Here is a 17696-nt window from a genome sequence, read left to right as displayed (position 1 = left end):
CTAGAAAAAGGACTAAGTGCCAAGAATGGCAGTAAAAGAAGCAGTTAAAGTGCCCTCTGAGCCTTTAAAATTGAGGTTTGGGGTTTTTTTTAAACTAGTCAGGGATGCACTGCACCCATGTTCCCTAAGAGATCCAAGGGCTGTCAAGCTTCTTCTATGAGCAAGCCAAAGTGGACGGTCACAGTAGTTTCCCAAGCCCTGCTCTGGGCCCAGTGCTTCTCCTTACCAGTCTTCCATGCCTCCTTGGATTTCTCCTTAAGGGCAGCCTGGGTGCACATCTCCTGGGCACGGAGCCCTGCTGCGCTGTCCTTGTCCGACATGGCTTCTATCACTATGGTGTCGAGGGACAAGCAGGCAGCACTGTAGTATTTGGACAGGGTGACCGCTGCCGTTGTCTTTCCTGAGAGAGAGAGAGAGAGAGACTGCTTGGCAACACTTGCATATGAGGCATTTTTAGGGACAGGATCTGGGAAATTCACAAGCAGGTTTCAAGGACAGTCAGAAAGCAAGTGCCCTTCTAGGGGAGACCACAAGGGAGGCAGCTTGAGCATGGTTAAGAGCACTGAACTCTAGAGCCAGGAGGATCATCTTCACCTCATGTTCAGTTGAGGACTTTGTCTCAAGCACCATGGTTCACGAGGATGCATTTCTCCTGCTTCCCCCTCTCCTTGCAGCCCAGGGCTGTGGCTCACATACCTGCCAGGGGTGTCCCATAGACGATGACAATGATCCCTCTGGGATTTTGGGCTTTGTGCATTTCTGCAGAGGTATCAATGCCAAGGTAGCGCCTGAGGGACCGATAGACAGGGCTCTCACACAGTTCTACCAAGTCCTTCTTGAATGCGACGCTCTTTCGAACCCCTGCGGTGCAGAACCAGGTAGAAAAGTCAGCCTCCTGCCTACCTTTGATCCTGATCATTTTCCCCATCCCCTCAGATCCCAGGACAGGAGACAGCTGAAAGCAACATGAGCTTGTGCTTTTGTTGCTGGGAAGTAGCAAATATAAAAGTGCCAGTGATATTAGACCTGGTCCTACTGGTTGAAGAACTCATCCAATCCTACTCTTTGTGGCTAAGGGACACAAAGGGACATCCTGATTATTTCCCTAGTCCATGGCAGGCAGATAGGAGCCTGCTTTGGCTACACTGCAGGTTGATGGAGGATGCCACAACCCTTAACTCAGGAATCTCTCCACCAAGATGGGAAACAGGTGGCTCTGAAAGTATGGGCTTTCCATGGAGAACAACGTGACAGAGAGCTCAGGGTGTGTGGGCTGGACTCCCTGCTATGTCCACAGTCAGAAGAGCCAGTGCCAAACCCTCACCGTTTTTCTGGCCTGATTCATGCTTCAGCTCAGACACAGTCTGTTGTGCCTGAGCCTTGTTCTGCCTTTCGTAGTCCTCCAGCACCTCTGGGGGCAGCTTCTCACCCGCAGTACGTGGAGGCATCAACACGGCATTCTGGGTCTTAAACTCCTTAAGCTTCCGCAGGATCTGTGTGTGTAGGGAAGAGAAACCATGCACAAGATTCCTCTATCAACCTTTGTCATACGAACAGACTCAACCCATCTTCTCCCTCTTTCTTCCTCCCACCAACACAGGCTGTCCAAGCCTCTCCACAGACTGCCAGCAGAGATGGCTAACCCCACAGTGCCACCAGGCTTTGCCCTGGGGATTGCCTCCATGTCCCTGGCACAAGCCTGGGAAGGCTAGAGAGTGCTGAAGAACTTGGAGAGCATGAACATGAGGACCAGATTTGCCTCTTACCTTCTCCTCCTCAATGTACTCCTCATCATACTCCAATGAGTAAAATTCAATGGGGAACGTGCATGGGTTCTTCACCACCACTGTCCTCTCCACCCCAGGGCTGCACGGCAGCACTGCTCCCAGATTGAGCTCTGTAGGGCTGAACTCCAGCCGTGGCTCCAGACCCTGTCCCGACACATGCAGCACGAGGCACTTGCTGCTCCCACAAAGGTTGATCTTCAGCTCGTTTTTGTACAACTTCTGAAAAGAGAAAAGTGAAGAAAACATGTCTGTAATTCCCAGGTGACAGGACCCCAAATACAACCCTTGTCCAAAGGTCAGGGGTGCTATCAGTCCCTCCAGGGTGAACAAAACCCAAATATTTACTTATGGTAGGGGCTACAGCATCTGTGTGCTGGCTCTGAGTAACTGGGATGAATCCTAGAGTGCAGTGTAATTGGGTATTTGAGTACCAGATGGATGTCAAATGTTCTATCAGATGTTTTCCCCTAGTCATGCAGGAGCAAAAGGCTCACAAAAAAGGCCCTCAGTCCTGGCCTTGCTGCATCAGGCAAACACTACCTCCCTGAGAGAGGCAGATGAGCTCTCGCTGGCTAGAAATAAAGGTTGTCTTCTCTCCTCAGTGTTTGGCTCTGGTCAAAGCTTGACACAAGATGGTTGGTTCCATCTCTTAAGCAAATAAAAGGTTCCTGGGACTGTTCTTGGGCATGAATGCACTTGGGTCAATCCTGTTACACACTGTCAGTTTTCAAGTCCCAGTGGCCACATGCAAACTGCTTCTGGGAATGCTCCAACCCTTAAGCTGACTCCCAACTGCATGGGAATGTGCAGGCAGGCTGGGCCAGAGCCCCAGGGACTGCTGTGCCCAGGAAGGTGTCTGGTGGCTGTTTTGTCTGTTGGTTCAAGCAGCAGGATGAGCTTGTATTGGCCTCTCCAGGTTTAGCCCCTGTGAGTGTGCCAGCTGCTCTGCACCCAGCGTTGCAGCCTGCAAATACAACCAAGCAAAAAAGGGGAGGGCGAGGGGAATCAGGCAGATGAACCCTCATGGACTGAGAGGCAGCCACAGCACAGTGCTCTGATGTTCTCTGTGAGGATTTCAAAGCACCTCTCAGAAGGGTGTGCTGCAGGGCAAACTGAGGCATAGTGAGCACGGGGCTTCCAGAAAGCTCCCTGTGGAGAAGAGCTCATCTGTCACTCCCTTCATCGGGCTCTTTGTTACCACACTGCCCTGACAGAGCTCCTGGGGTGACACCTGCCAAGCTCACCTCTTCTGTGGGTAAAAACCGGATTTGCAGGTCACACCATGCTTCTCCCTGAAGGATTCCCTCCCAGGACTCCATCAAAAAGACACAGGGCTCAGCCTTGATAGCCTCAAGCTCCTTCTGATGCATGGCTGATGTCAAATGTTTGTCCACCTGAGCACAGAAACCAATCGCGTGAGGTCTCCTTGGTCTGTGAGGACAGAGCCTTGGTTCCTGTAATGTTTTGAGATACTGTCCCGGTGTTGAGAGCACCCACAGCCAGACCAGGCATGGTTTCCACAGCCTAGAACTTGAGGGAAAACCAGCAGACAGGACAGGCAGATGGGGAGCCATGACCTCAGAGGAGGAAGAGGAATGGGTGAAGATGGCAGAAAAGCAAAGCATCAGCTAATTGAACAGGTCAGAGGGCAAACCAGCCTTAATCCTCAAAAAAACCCTCAAAAACTTCCTCAAACAAGCTGTAGCCCAAGTGCTCAGGCAGCCGCAAGAACAGAAAAGGCAAGAGGTGCAAAGAAAACCCAACTGTGAAGCTATGCTTTACATGTTGGCTGTGCTTTACCTTCTTAGCAGCAGGTTTGTTCACAGTGATGAACCACTGGCAGGGCACTTTGAACCGATTGTAGAGCCGGATTGTTTCATCCCGGCACTGCCCAACCTGGACATCAGAGAACTGCACGCTGTTCCTGGAGATGCTGAGCGACAGCTGAACCACAGTGGCACAGAGGTGGATGTGCAGTGTGGGGCCTCTTGCTACCTGGAGAAGGACAGAGAATTCAGCCCAGAGCCCAGGTGGCATCTCCTGCTGTACCCAGCCTGCTGCCTGCCGCAAAAGCTGCAGTACCTTGATGGGCAGGAGCACATTCACCTCTCCCGCTGGCAAGTTGGCACTTTCAAAGCGCACTAGAAATGTCTTGGTGTTGCAGTAGGTGAGGAGCTGCACAGGCTCCAGGTCCACGCTGAAACCTTGAACAGGTGAAAACAAAGCAGTTGAGCTACACACACAACATGAGCTGTGTCATAAACATGTTAAGGCCATACAGATGTCCTGGATGGGGGCCCTGGGAAAAAAACACCATGCTGTGCTGTTCCCAGGACAGAAATTCAGAGGAAACACCTGAGCACCCCTCAGACACAGTGAGCCACTGTGTGATGGAAGTGCAGATTTGCCTCCAGGCCTCTTTTAGAAGCCTACTTTGATCCACCAGAGGCTTTCACAGGCTGTTTCCTCAACACAGGAGCTGTGACTGTGAACTGCAGACAAAGCATTTCCAAAACAGAACAGATCCCATCTGTTTGCAACACACCTTCAGAGTGCCCAAAGAAACTTGATACTGATGGGAGCCAAGGGTAGAAGATGCTGAGAGGTGACCTGTTGGAATTTCATATGGTATTTCACCTAAAAAGCAAGCCATATGCTGAACTGCCTATGTAAATTAGTGCTGTAGCCTTAAGAACTAATTAATGAAATCAGAAATGGCTGCTGCATCTCAGCAGATGTGCATGGTCAGCCAATTATGAGAGGCTTTGTAATGTAAACAGCATTGTTAGCCAATAATCAGTGCCAAAGTGTCATCACCTGTGGAAGGTTACAGTTTTAAAGATGTATATAAGTGTGTGTGCATATGAATAAAGTGGCCTGTTGCTGCTAACTGCTGTGGAGTCGTCTCTCAGGTCCAAAAACCCATCTCCCTCCGTTACAGTGAACAGGGCAATCAGCACTGGCCCCTGCAGTGAAGAGTTAGGACAGTCACAGGCAGGGCAGGTCCCTGGGCAAGGCCAGGAGAATTCCGGCTCTGAAGGTCCCAGCAGGGGCACCGAGAGGAAGAAACTCAAAAAACTTCCCCATGTCCAGTGGCTTAAGCCAATCTGTCTGAGACAGCTCCATCAAGCCCACAGAAGTCTCTCCAGCACTGGTTACCTGTGTCATGAAGGGCACGTTCATCGGCCCGGAAGGACACTGGGAACTGCCCGGTGTTGGTGATCCTCACAATGTGTGTCTCAGTGCAACCCTGGATGACAGTGCCCATGTCCAGGATGTACTCGGGCAGCTCAACTCTGGAAGGAGGAATAAGGGCAGTCCTTAAACCACAGCCTGGCTATACGTTCAAGCAGATCAAAGATGCAAATGAAGTGCATAGTTCTGTATTCACTACTGTAAAAAGTAAACTCAAGCCTATGAAACCCAAGGCCTGACCACCTGAAGAGCTACCAATGGAACCCAAAATAAAATCAATTTTCAAAGGGACTCTGGTCACAGCAACTTTGCTATAAAAAGCCAGCGTAGGTAAATCCTCTACACCTCCACTGGTCTCAGTTAAATTGCTTCTGCTGGTGTACAGCCCAAGCCTGAAATTTTTTCAGAGCCTTGGAATAAGATTTGCTTACACAGGAAGCCTTCACTGCTCTGCAACCTGATCACAGAAAGGATCTGTTTTGCAAAGCGTCTTCTTCCTGGACTGGAGCGTTCCATGCTCATCCAGCATCACGAAGGAGCAAAGGTAAGGCCAAGTTACCTAGATAAGCTCTGCCACCCAACCAGCATCCACACCACCTTTTGCTTAGTGTGCTCTGTTAGCTGGAACCAAGACAGCAGCTCGTAGGTTCCTCTTTCAGAGCTGGTCTGTGCTGTCTGGAAGGGGTTGATGCTCTGCATTGGGCCCCCTCAGCTCTGTGGGGAGCTGAGCAGCCCTAAAGCTCAGCACAGCACTGGGGAAGGGAGGACATTCAGCTGCTCATAGGGAGCTTGTCACAGCTACTGGGACCAGAGTCCTTGGCTGTTCCCAGCTCTGCAGGCACAAGGAGCTGTCAGGAGCAGGGGGCACTGCTGGGGGTTACTTTTGAGGCACCTTGAGATAGGGGACAGGAGTCTCTACTCACTTCAGAAGCATCTGAGTAATTTGCTTGTCAAAGATAGTGTCCTCTGGGGGATGGGAGGTGAAAGTTTCCAGCAGCTTCAGAGCACTCTCCTTCATCAGCATCTGCTCCATCTCCATCTTCAGCCAAGTGTCCATCTGAGGGAAGGGAAGACAGTGGTTGGTTAGCAAAGGTACTTCCCAATGTGCAGGAAAGAGGATCCCACCCTGCTCTTGTTGAGAGGGGCTACGGGGTCTTCCTGTGTGGCTGCTCAGTGTCTGTGACACATTCTGCTTTCTTAGCCATGACCCTCTCTCCAGGGAAATAACTGCAACATCTTTGCCTGCTTAGCCAGAGATAGAAAACCTGATCTGGCCAGATAGCCAAGTCAGGAACCTTCCAGAGATTCCAGGTATTTGCCTGTCCCCAGCCAATGCAAAAGCAGCCTGGACAAGAGCTGCCTTGAAAAGGGAACCCTGACCAAGCTGGTGCCTCTTGGAATTAAGCACTGCTAGTACAGTCCCAGGGCTGCTACTAAAGTCTGTAAACCTGTAAGGGCTTGGGTTGGGACCAACAAACTCCCCAGCAATGACCTGCATCTCTCTCAAAGCACCATCAACTCCACCACTTGAGCACGTCCTTCTGGATCTCTCCCTGGCATAGCCAGGAAGCTAGAACGTCTCCAGGAGAAACCATGTCCAGAGGTGGGCAGCCACCAGAACAAGGCTGAGCTGATGCATATTTGTGGCCAGGTGTGGGCAGGGAGGTCCCACATGCCAGCAAGGCACTGAGAAGCTGCTGGGGGGTGCAGGGGGCTCAAGTGACATGGGATGGGTGGCACGTGCCAAACGAGGCTGCAGCTGCCCTTACCACGGTGTCGGAGTCATCCGTGGGTGGTTCCATGGTCGGAGTCTTCCTCAGAACAGTTGCTTCATTACTTTGCTTGTCTTTTTCCAGCTTTTCTTTTGCCTGTTTCAATAGCTTCTTATATTTTCTATTTCCTGAAGGAAGAAAGTGTCCACAAATAGTTGTGTGGGTGCAGTGCCAGTCTCATTTCAGTTGGGAAGTCCCACTCACCCGAATGCTGGTCTCTCCCAGAAACAAAGCATCAATGGAAAGCCATCTATGGAAAGTGGGTGCTGCTGCTCCTCTCTGAATCCTCATGTTCATTCCCACCCATCTTCCTCCCCTCATCCCCTGCAATCCAACTCTGCCACAAGCCCAGCCAGTGTCTCTTACAGGTTTCTCAAGCTTTTCTGTCTAGTTATCATCTTTCTAGACCTCTGGCAGATGTGCTGGCAAGCTCTGCAGGATGGTTCCTAGGACAAAGCAACATGGGCTTGTCTGCTCAAGACTCAGGAAGTGACCAGAAGGGTGAGTGTTGGTCTGGCAGCCCTACAACCTCCGGGCTTCATGGAGATGGGTGTGAGCTGCCTTAGGGGCATTACCATAGGGAAAAATCCCAGCAGAGACCTTCCTGGGGAGCAGATGAGCTGTGCTCACCTCTGATATTCCAGGGCAGATCCATACTGATCCTGGGAAAGACCGCCTCTCCTTTCAGGGAGATCTCTGCTGGTTTCAAGTGACCCACTTGAAGCTGGAAAATCCTGCAGAAGGCTCCTGGCAATCCTGGCAGGTAATAGAGCTTCAGCACTTGCTCCTTGTCAGGTCCAATGTAACCCTGCAGGGGACAGGGGAAGAGGGAGGCAATGCATCAAAGAGGGTTTGATGGAGGATGACTCAGGTGACAGCCTGAGAAGACAGGTTGTCATCTAGAAGAAAAATGTCAGACCACAGGCCATATCATCCCCTTCTAACTTCCTTGTACCCAAAAGCTCGAGCCTCCAGCCCAAAGCTGCAGTGTGTCCTTCCAAGGGCTCAATAGGCTGCACTCCCCAGCAGTGCCTGCCCTGTGCTCAGCATGAGCATGCCCCTAGCCATGGGTGACCACTGGGCAGTTCCCTGGTATCCAAGCAGTTTTTCCTGGCCCTGATTGGCTGGTCTTTCAGTATTCAGGTCTGGTTCGCTCAGTATTCCATATGTCGAACTGAGTGTCTCTCCATATCTCCGATCGTAACAATTCTAGTTAGTTTGTCTGCCTTTGGTTGTCTGCAAGGTAGCTCCTGGAGCTCCTGAAAGCAGCTCAACTCGGGTCCAGGACATCTCCTGGAGCTTCTGCAAGCAGCTCAGCTCGTGCAACACAGAGCTCTTACCCCAGACAATGGAGAAGCAAAGCTCTGTGATCAGTCCATTGCATTGCAATGGAAGACAAACTCCAGAATCGGTCAATTACACCCCAGCACCAGTTGCTTATAGCCCTGTTTCTCATGGCTGGGTTTGGTTTTACTTTTCCCCTTTTTTCACCCCTTTCTTCCCTTTAACCCTCTACTGAGCCACCTGATACAGGGCTAAGGTCAATCCCTTGTGCTACTCACTGTGTTGGGCATGACCATGGGCACACCAGGCAGAGGATTGTCTGCACTGTCAGTGCCGGGGCTCAGCACTGTGTAGGTGAATCCAATCTTCCCGTTGTTCCGCAGGGTGACCTCTGCTTTGGCGACTTCGTTAAACAGCTGAAGAGAGGACAGAGGGTGGGAAGTTACAGATACAAGCCTACTGCTTTCATGGGGTTGAAAGCAGAGACACTGCAGGAGCAGGGACCGGGGAGGAGATACGGGCACTTGGGAACCTGGAGAACCCCCAGGCACAGGGACCTGCACAGGAACAGAGAGTCCTGGCAGCACGCAGAGGTGCAGTAGCAACCATGTGAGGAGCAGTAAGAAATGAACCAGGGGACTCTCTGCACTCTGGGTGGGGTCACCAACAACCAGGAGAAACACAGGATGTGGCATCCAGGCATTCCAGAGGAAAAGGCAAGTATGGCAAGAAACATACAAACAAAAAAGGGAGACAGGTGAAGCAACAAGGCAGGGACAGCAGCGGGAAGTATCTGTGGACTTTTCACTGAGAAGAAGCAAATTTGGGATTATTCTGGGACAGTCTCTCCAACTGCAGTGACTAGAAACCCAACCGGATTATTTTGTGGATTAAGCATGAACATTAGATGAGAGCATCTCCTTGAAGCTCAGGCTTTGGGTGTGGATCAGTGGAGAGATGTCTCAGGGACATGTCCCTCTGGACATCCCCACTGGAATCTTGCCTGCCCCAGGAAGCAGTATTAGTGTTAGGTACCCTGAACAGAAGGAATTCCCAACATTTTGGAGGGGGGTGGAGACGGCCATTATAAAGCAGCTTGGATGCCAGACATGTCCCTCAAAAAGGTTGTTATTTCCAAGCCTCAGAGCCAACAAAGAAGCTGGGAAGGGGAGAGAGCCCTGGGCTGGGGTTGGCAGCAAAGCAACTTGCTGGTGATGGTTCCAAGACAGCAGCTCTGCCAGGAGAAGGGTGTGGTACCTGCAGCCCACAGTTGATCTCCTGGACATTCAGGTGGTAGCTGAGCCCTGAAGCCTCTCCAGTCAGATCCACCTCATAGGTGGGGCCGCCCTCCACGCTGCACAGCGCCGTGACATGAGCGACGATGTTGCTGTGACCAAAGAAGGTGAAGGGCACTTGCTGCGTCTCGCCTGGCTGCAGCACACCAGACACTGGCAGGACATTGAAAACCTGGAGCAGGGGGAGAGATCAAGATGTCAAGCATGGAAATGGATGATGAGGAGCAGCCATGGCTTGGTGCAAAGTACAACTGCAGCTGGAGGGGCCTATTCCTCAAACACCAGCCAGAATCATCCTAATCTTGTCCTGCATCCATGACACTGACCAGTGGAGGGAGCATGGGGAAAAATCTTCTCCCATACTTACGGATCAGTGCATTATTTAATACACTTTATTAAACTGGGGTGTCTCCTGGCAGCAATTCTCTCCACTGCAGCACTTGCCTTTAAAACCAGTTTTTATTGCCTTCAGAAAAGCAGGAGACTCAGAGGTGAGAGCTCTTGGAGCTGCGGGAAGGACTCCAGCTCATCTGACTCCTGAGGCTTTTCCCTCTCTCTCTGATTTACAATCCTGCTACAGCAAAAGCTCCTTCAAAAATATCCTATTGACCACCTGATGAGGTGCAAGGGAAGCAATGCCCTCCATAGGTGCTGCACAGGGATTTCAGTAGGAAAAAAAAAACTAGGAAGGCAGTGCGCTTTGGCACCACCGACTGCTCAGATTCTGTCATCTCTTGGCTCTCAGAATCCTCATAAATGTATAAAGAAGACATCTGAAAGACAAACCATTTTCCATGCCAGGAGACAGTCACTTTACAAAGTCTTGCTTCATAAAAGGCAGCTCCAGGGCTGGCACTGCAATACTGGCTTTGGGGTAAACACAGAAACCTCAAAAAGGATGGTCTAGCTGGGTTGGGGAGGGGGCTACATGGAGATCGGGACTTGGAGCAGGAAACTGGAAGCCTTCTCATCATGATGCAGATAAAAGCCTTGTTTTATATTGTAAAGAATAAAGGCAAAAAACATCTTAAACTCAGCATAGGTCTGCAGGATCTGAGTGGGCTTCTCCAAGGAAAAGTATTCTGTTTCTCCTTCCCCAGATGCCCCATGTCCAGCCACTGGCCCTGCTGCCCAGCCCACCCTCAGGACACAGGAACAGCAGGGCAGCAAAAGGGGAGGTTGGCATGAGCATGGCTTTTCTGGAAGCAAGCTGGGGAAGGCAACACAAGTGGTAAGTGCACAAGGAAATCTACCTCTTTTTCCATGGAGTCCTCTGAAACTGATGGCTCAGATTCAGAAACTTGCACTGCTTCCAGGGTTTTGGTTGGCTCCTGCACACTTGCACGCCTGAAGTGCCTCCTTGAAAAAGGTGCACACTCAAAACAGCTTATCCTTCCTTTTGGTGGTTGGGATTTGAATTTAGGTTTGAAAGGTATTAACCTGGAAAATAACATAACTATGATCATGGACCTGCAGCGGGAGGCAGGGACATATGCACGTGCAGTTCCTCGTCAGGATGTGGCCCCTGGGTTGGTGTTGGTGTGGTGAGCTCAGAAATGGCTTGATCTGGCTGTTCCAAACCCAGGCGGGAGCAGGTCTGTGCTCAGGGCAGCCCAGGGATGACACTGGGGTAGCAGCAGTGCAGGCAGCTGCAGCTGCCTCCATCAAAGGAGCAACAGAGGACAGAGATGAACACCTTGTGGAGAGGCAAAAAGCACAGTGGGAGAGGAGAAGACAGAGAAGCCATGGCAAAAGTGAGACCGAGGCTGAAAGGGGCAGACGTGGGCTGTGATGAGCCAGCACAGCCCTCCCAGTGCCCATCTGAAAGCGCCCACCACCAGAGACCCTGCCTCATCCCGAGAGAGCCAACGCCAGGAACTCTGCAGCTCTCCCAGGTATTTATTGGGAATGTTTCCCTGACAGTATTGGGGGTTAACATTTTCCAACACTCCCAGGTGACTCAGGTCCTGCTCCCTGTTTTAAATTGCAGCAGGTGCTCAGGGTAACTTTGGTTGTGTTTCTAATGTCACATGAGGGACATGGTGAAACTGTGCCTTGCTGTCACTGTGCTGAGCTGCAAGTGTTCCCCACACAGTCAAACACGATGTGGGTGCTCCACAAGGGACTTGTTCCAGTGGGGAAAAGTCAAAATAAATAACAAGCGTCATGAGAAAAGGAAGGAGGCGAGGAATCCAAGGTGTCCATGCAAAGCTGACCCTGGGAAAAAAAACTGTCCTGGCACTGAAGGGGGTGTCTAAGAAAAGAAGAAGGAAGGGGAAGGTAACAAGATGTTCAGCATCAGTTCAAGCACTAAGTAGCTCTTTCTCTGATGTGAATTTGGACTGTTTAGGCATCACCCAGAACTTTCAGGCCAAGGCTGGGAATGCAAGGAGGAAAGCAGGGGGCAGCAAGCAGTTCTTCTGCTTGCAGAGAGGACCCATCCCAAAGCAGAGGGGCCAAAGGGCTGTGAAAGTGCTTCCACCAGCACTGTGGAGCTGGCACCAGGAGTCCTTCAGTAATGTGGTCATTGCTTCAGGCCATAGTGGTCTGAGAAAGCAGCTTTCCCCATCACCTTTACTTCCCGGAGGAAACCAGCTGGGTGATTACAGCAGCACCAAACTGGTGGGAAACACCTATTGCCTGAGCATCCAGCCTGACCACAGATGGTCAGTGGTATTTCCACAGGGGAAAGTCAAAAGCAATTTGTCAGATCCCAGGCAAACAGCCTTGGTTTTTGCAAAGTACAAACAGGACATCAGGAAGAAGGGCTTCAAGAAGAGGGCAAAGGTGCATACCCTGTTGGGTACTCCTGGCTGTCCATCTCAAATAACCAGTTGTACCGGGCAGGAATTGGGCTGCAGTTGGTCATTTTCAGGTAACGCACTTCTTCAGTGTCACTTATGATGTAACCAAAGTCCAGGACCGTGGGCTGGATGTGGAGATTTGGGAAGTACACTTGTCCCCGAACGGTGACCTGCTCCTCATGAGGATGTTCCACAAACCGTATCCTCATAGTCTTCTCTGTTTCCCAGCTATTCAGGTCATCTTTATAAGCCGGGTTAAAGCCGATGCAGAGATGAAGTTCCTCCCCTACCATGACCTTCAGAGGCTGCAAGGAGATGAAGAGTATTAATCACCCATGTGATGAAGTCCCAGGGTCTGACAACATGAAACAGTAAACGCTCCAAGTGTAACCCCAATGTGGGCTTCCCAGTTCACCATTTCTTTACAAGGGAGAGTCTGACTGCAAGCAACACAATCAGGTCAGAGATTCTCTCACATTCCAGTTTCTGTGCCTGGAAGCAATACAAGAGGATGGCTGCTGGAGATCCAGGATGCTTTCCAGGAAACACCTTTGTTGCATGGCTTGCCTAGACCTAGTTGCCTGCTCCCTTATCCTTGTGTCTTAAAGCCAGGATGGATCTTCCCAATCCAGATGAGTTTTTGCTTCCTTCAGCACCTCTGCTAATTCAGTTCAGGCCAGACCACTGCTGCCTCTACAGAATAAACTTCTCGACTTCAGAACCTCCCAAAAGAGGGGGACCACCACAGCATTCCCTCTTCAAACCCTACTGCCAGGAGGGTCTGCAGCTGCTCACCTGGGCAGGGAGGGGCTGCTGGTCCACATCACAGATTAGGAATGGCTGCTCCAAGGTGAGCACAATGCTGAATGGCAGGGAGCAGGTGTTTTTTATAGGCAGAGGCTTGTACTGGAGAGTCAGGACATCACTGGGATGCTACAGAAAAAGGAGACAAGGAAAAAAAACCTCAAATAGCCATAGACCTCCTTCTCCTTCCAATGCATTTCACATTTTTCAACAACCCCAGAAGGGCATACTTCACTATTTAGTCTTTTTATTTGTTTCTACACTTCCAAAAGTTTTTTTAATAGCAAGATTCTTTTCATGTTTAGAAGCCACAGCATCCCCTGGGGGACAGGGAAACACTCCTACATACAGATGACAGACTAGGCCTCCTTGAAGAATATCAAAGGTAGAAAGTGAACCCGGAATGTTTGTATCCGGTTTCATCTCCTCTCTTGGGCAGAACAGCACAAGATGACCTTCACTCATATACAGTCATCTCTTACAACCTTATTGGCTTTAGTAACCTCATAGAAGCAGTGATGCCAATCAGAGGAGAAAAGCAAGCAGCATTTGGCTGTGGTGGAGAGCCTGCAGCAGCCCAAGGTCATCAACTTTGAATATTACACAAACACATGGCCAGCCAGAAACGTCAACAGTCTATTTGCAATGTGTGTCCTGCTGTCTTTGCTATAGGAAAAAGGTGTCTCTGGCCTCAAAGCTACAATCAATCCTCCTTGTTTGTGCACTGTGCTGGGCTTCTTGCATGGTTTAGAGAAACCAGACAGAGTTTGGGAAACTAGTTTGGATGTATTGATACCAAACAATTGCAGTGCATAGCACTCAGTAAATCTGAGTGTGTGGCATCAAGCAAAGCCCAGACAGGGAGAGCTGAAAAGCTTCCAATTACAACTGAACTGCCTGTTCCCAGGACTTGGTGCTTCTGCGGAAGCCTGGGAACCTCAGGAGAGACCTGAAACCACAGAAACTAAATAATGAAACATCTTCTCTTTTCCAGACACTTTGTGGGAGAGGGAAAGATGATGCAGAAGTTGGGATCCAGAGACTAAAGGGCACCTGCTTTGCCTTGGTGTTATCATCACTGCAGCTGTAGGATGTCTGCGTGTTCTTTGAAGGTGGGGTGTGGGGAAATGTACAGAGCTATACCATAGAGCTATACTATATGGCACCCATCTCAACAGCAGAGAAGGCAAAGAGACAGAGGAGATGACAGGCTTGTCCTCATCAGCTTGAGGAATTCACAGGAATCTCTGGTTTTTCCAGCTTCCCTATGGAACTGGTGTTCAGACATCACCATGCTTTGGAGGATCCTCAAAAACCTGCCTTGATAGTGAGCACAGAAACTGGCATTTCTCTCCAGGTAGCCATGGTCCTCCTCAGCGGTGCAGCTGTAGCCGCAAGTTTACTTAAAAACCAGTTGCATCTCTAAAAAAATCATTTACTTTACAAAGTGCCTCAGGAAGGGTAAAGAGGGGCTTTAACACAAGCACACCCTCCCCCATGGGCTTTCAGCCATCAGCTATGCCAGGATGCAATCCAGAGACTTACCTTCTCCACGCAGAAAGTGATTTCTCTGGATGACATTTGCACAACCGGAGAAATGAATGTGCAGGTGACCTTTGTTTCTATTATCTTTTTCTTTGTTATCTCTTCTCCCACGACTGCGTGACACACCAGCTGCTCCTCTGCCTCCTGCATGCAACAGTCACTTGTCACCAAATGGTGCTGGCGGGGTGTCCAGCAAATGCTCTGCATTGGCTCCTCACCCACCATGGGCCCTATTCCTGGCACAGTTACAGACACTGCCTCCTTTTCTTCCTGTGCTGCCAGTCTATTTCTTCTGTGCTCAATTGTCCGTAATGCTGAACCCCAACAGCCACAAAAGGTGCTTGGGAGACACTCACTCCCATAACAGGGCTTAGCTTTTACTCCCAGATAAACCACTTGGCGCTTGTTTAATTTACTTTCTGCTTGGGCTCCTAGTGTAAGTGTAATTTATTTTCTCTGCCCTTCCTTTCTGCCTCAGCAGGCGCCACTGGTAAACCTTCTGTTTGCCCTGAACGAGCAATACTTCCTTCAGCCCATATTTTGGGATCAGCATTGGACTTGAGGAAGCTATGGAATCACAAAAAAACCCTTAGCAACTGATGGTGGCCAGCAAGGAAAGCAACTGGTGCTGCCATGGAAACTTGTGGCCTCACACAGTTTGTTCAAGGCCCTTGCTCATCCTCCCAGGCAAATGTCAAGGGGCTAGAGAAGAAGCCCCAGTGGAGGGGATGTGATGGGGAAAGCTCAGTCCTTGGCAGGGACCTCACCTGGAGAACATTGGAGAAGCCTTCCAGAACCAGATCCTTAGTCTGGCCTGGCATCAGTTCCATCCTCAGAGGCCGCAGCTTAAATATGGGAGTGGCAGATTTGGGTCTCTGGGAGGCATCTTTGCCCTCGGGGATAGTGAGGGCAGGGAGAGGATGACGCTGTCGAAAGCTGCTGAAACCTTCTGTGCTCCAGTACAGCTGATGGACCTTTCTTCCCTTGTTTGTTACTTTGAAATGGAAAATGCAGGGAACTAGGCTAGAAGAGAAGCACAGATTCCAAATGTCATGGGAGCTTCTATTTCCTTGCAGGCAGTTGCTCTTAATGAGCAGTTTAAGGTGCTATTAGCTTGGAGACCATCTTCATTTCCAGCTCTTAATGTGGACCAGAAATAATGTCTGATGCCTTTCTGATATTGTTATTGCAAAGAGAAATAGGTTTACCCTGGTAATGTGGCATTTTCTAGGAGAAGCTGCCAGGACCTGCTGTTTTCCTCCAAGTTGTTAGTTGAGAAAGTGAGGAAATAAATGTATTAGAACTAAAAGACAAATCAGTGAGAATTTAGCAACTGGTTTCCATTTTGGTGGCTTTCAAGAATATCTAACAACTCTCAAGGGGCCATCACATGCGTGAGACCCTGAAATGGTTTATGGCTTAAATATTGTTAAAATTACTGAAGGACTTTGGTCCACTGTAGCAAAGTGTGCAAAGAAGCAACTGCTCACTGAATCCCACCCCTCTCTAAATATGCCTACTAATTTGGACTGTGATGGGAACTTGAGATAAGCCTAGTCCATTTGTCCTAGGAGAAGAAAGTATCCACAAGTGTGAAAGACTGGGATGCTGATGGCTCAGACAATCAAGGTGCAAGCTGATGATATGCAAAGTAGCTCCCAGGTGCCAAGGGCATGCACAGCTGCCACCTCAGGTTACAAGTTGAGTGTTGAACCAGGTAAGGGAAGAGGCAAATCCTGCAAGACAGGGTAGTGTTTCTTTGTCCTACACAAATGACTCAGCTATAATAACTCCCTTCTAGGGAAACATGGGCACAATTAACACATAGCCTGAAGATATTAATCTCTGCTTATGGACCATAATGCACTCACCTACGCTGACAGAACAGGCAGCTTTAAAGTCTTAGAAAGTTTCAAAGACTCAAAGAATGACCACATGGGACTTTCCTTACCGCCTCAGCCCTCAAAGACATCTTCCCTCACCAAAAGAGACCTTCTTCATCACCGTGAGCTTTTTTCCCTCACCATCCTGGGCTTCCCTTGATGGACCCAGACTGAAACCATTACTCCAACAACACTTCATCACCGAGAAGGCCACAAGAAAAAGATCAGTGCGATGCCATTGGAATCCATGGGGTGGTGATATTTTCTCTATTTAATCAGACTCTGTCACTCTCTCTCACCCCTTCTCTTTTTCCCATTTCTTTCTGTTTCTCCCTAACTCACATTTACTTGTTAAATAAAAATCTGTACTATTGACTTTCACATATGATCTCTTTTGCACCTTAATTCGTGCAGAGGTGTGTGTCAAATAATCTAAAAAACCTGTTCATAACAACATGTTTCTAAAGGAATCTCTGGCTTCGGGGAAACAGAGACAGGACCTGGAGCACTGACAAAGATTTAGCCTGAAGGTCTACAACATAACTGCTCCTTGCTGAGCCAAGAGGACATACAGAATCTGAGAGAGATCCTACCTGAACTGTGGTCCCAACCTGAGCTCGGGAGCAAACGGTTTGTCAATGACAACTGTGGTGCCAATGCCTACAGCACGGACGGGTATGACCTTCAGAAGGCTGTTCTCAACAAACAGCTTCACCTCGTCTTCGAATTTCTCTGCGTCATCCAGGTTTGCTGTGACAATCACAGAAACCTCAGACTTGGGAGGGATCACTCCCTCTGTGGGTTTAATACTCCAGCATTTGCCACCCTGTAAGACAAGCCAAACATGCATTTAGGATGGAAACCATGGACCCTGGAGACTTGTGGGGTGTAAAAAAAAGGAACAACTAAAGAGAGGAAGATAAAAATCATAAAGGCTTAATTTCGCTGAATCTAAGCTATGGTGCCTGGCAACAGCAGAGCTTATAAACCTGTACTTCACACTCAGTTAACAGACTAAATTAACCTAGTTTTGCCCAACCCAAGGGATGCTTATCCTCAGGAGGTTCTTCCCCCTCCAGGCTTTCTTTGGAGTGTGTGCCAAGGGAACCTACTTTCTCCCTCCTTGTTTCTCCACAAGAGAGCTGTGTTTTCACACAGGCTCAAGGCTGCAGAAAGCCATGGCTGCCCGAGTCCCAGCACAGCAGCTACATGGCTGGAGGATACTGCTGAGAGCCTGAAGATTAACTCTGCAAAACCAGTTGAGCAGCACCCCAGCACCAAAAAGGCAGGCAGTGCTTCTGAATAGTCCCTGAAGGGCTGAAGCCCT

At 49.7% G+C, this 17696-nt stretch overlaps 1 protein-coding gene across 1 annotated transcript in view; it reads right to left on the bottom strand.

Annotated features, from left to right (window-relative positions):
• Positions 1–17696, bottom strand: part of LOC139677678 (hydrocephalus-inducing protein homolog) — a 61571-nt gene that overhangs the window by 21779 nt on the left and 22096 nt on the right. The window contains exons 18-36 of the mRNA XM_071567873.1: positions 16963–17195; positions 15254–15509; positions 14487–14630; positions 12933–13070; positions 12129–12442; positions 10587–10692; positions 9296–9517; positions 8317–8454; positions 7385–7562; positions 6752–6882; positions 5906–6039; positions 4947–5083; positions 3870–3991; positions 3588–3782; positions 3032–3181; positions 1767–2006; positions 1325–1493; positions 697–861; positions 227–400 (exon numbers count right to left, since the gene is read on the bottom strand). Coding sequence (XP_071423974.1) covers positions 227–400; positions 697–861; positions 1325–1493; positions 1767–2006; positions 3032–3181; positions 3588–3782; positions 3870–3991; positions 4947–5083; positions 5906–6039; positions 6752–6882; positions 7385–7562; positions 8317–8454; positions 9296–9517; positions 10587–10692; positions 12129–12442; positions 12933–13070; positions 14487–14630; positions 15254–15509; positions 16963–17195 — 3346 coding nt within the window. The remainder of the gene's footprint in view (positions 1–226; positions 401–696; positions 862–1324; positions 1494–1766; positions 2007–3031; positions 3182–3587; positions 3783–3869; positions 3992–4946; positions 5084–5905; positions 6040–6751; positions 6883–7384; positions 7563–8316; positions 8455–9295; positions 9518–10586; positions 10693–12128; positions 12443–12932; positions 13071–14486; positions 14631–15253; positions 15510–16962; positions 17196–17696) is intronic.

The sequence above is a fragment of the Pithys albifrons genome, chromosome 12 (genome assembly GCF_047495875.1).
Source record: "Pithys albifrons albifrons isolate INPA30051 chromosome 12, PitAlb_v1, whole genome shotgun sequence".
Classification (NCBI taxonomy): Eukaryota; Metazoa; Chordata; class Aves; order Passeriformes; family Thamnophilidae; genus Pithys; species Pithys albifrons.
This window is presented reverse-complemented; position numbering and strand designations above follow the sequence as displayed.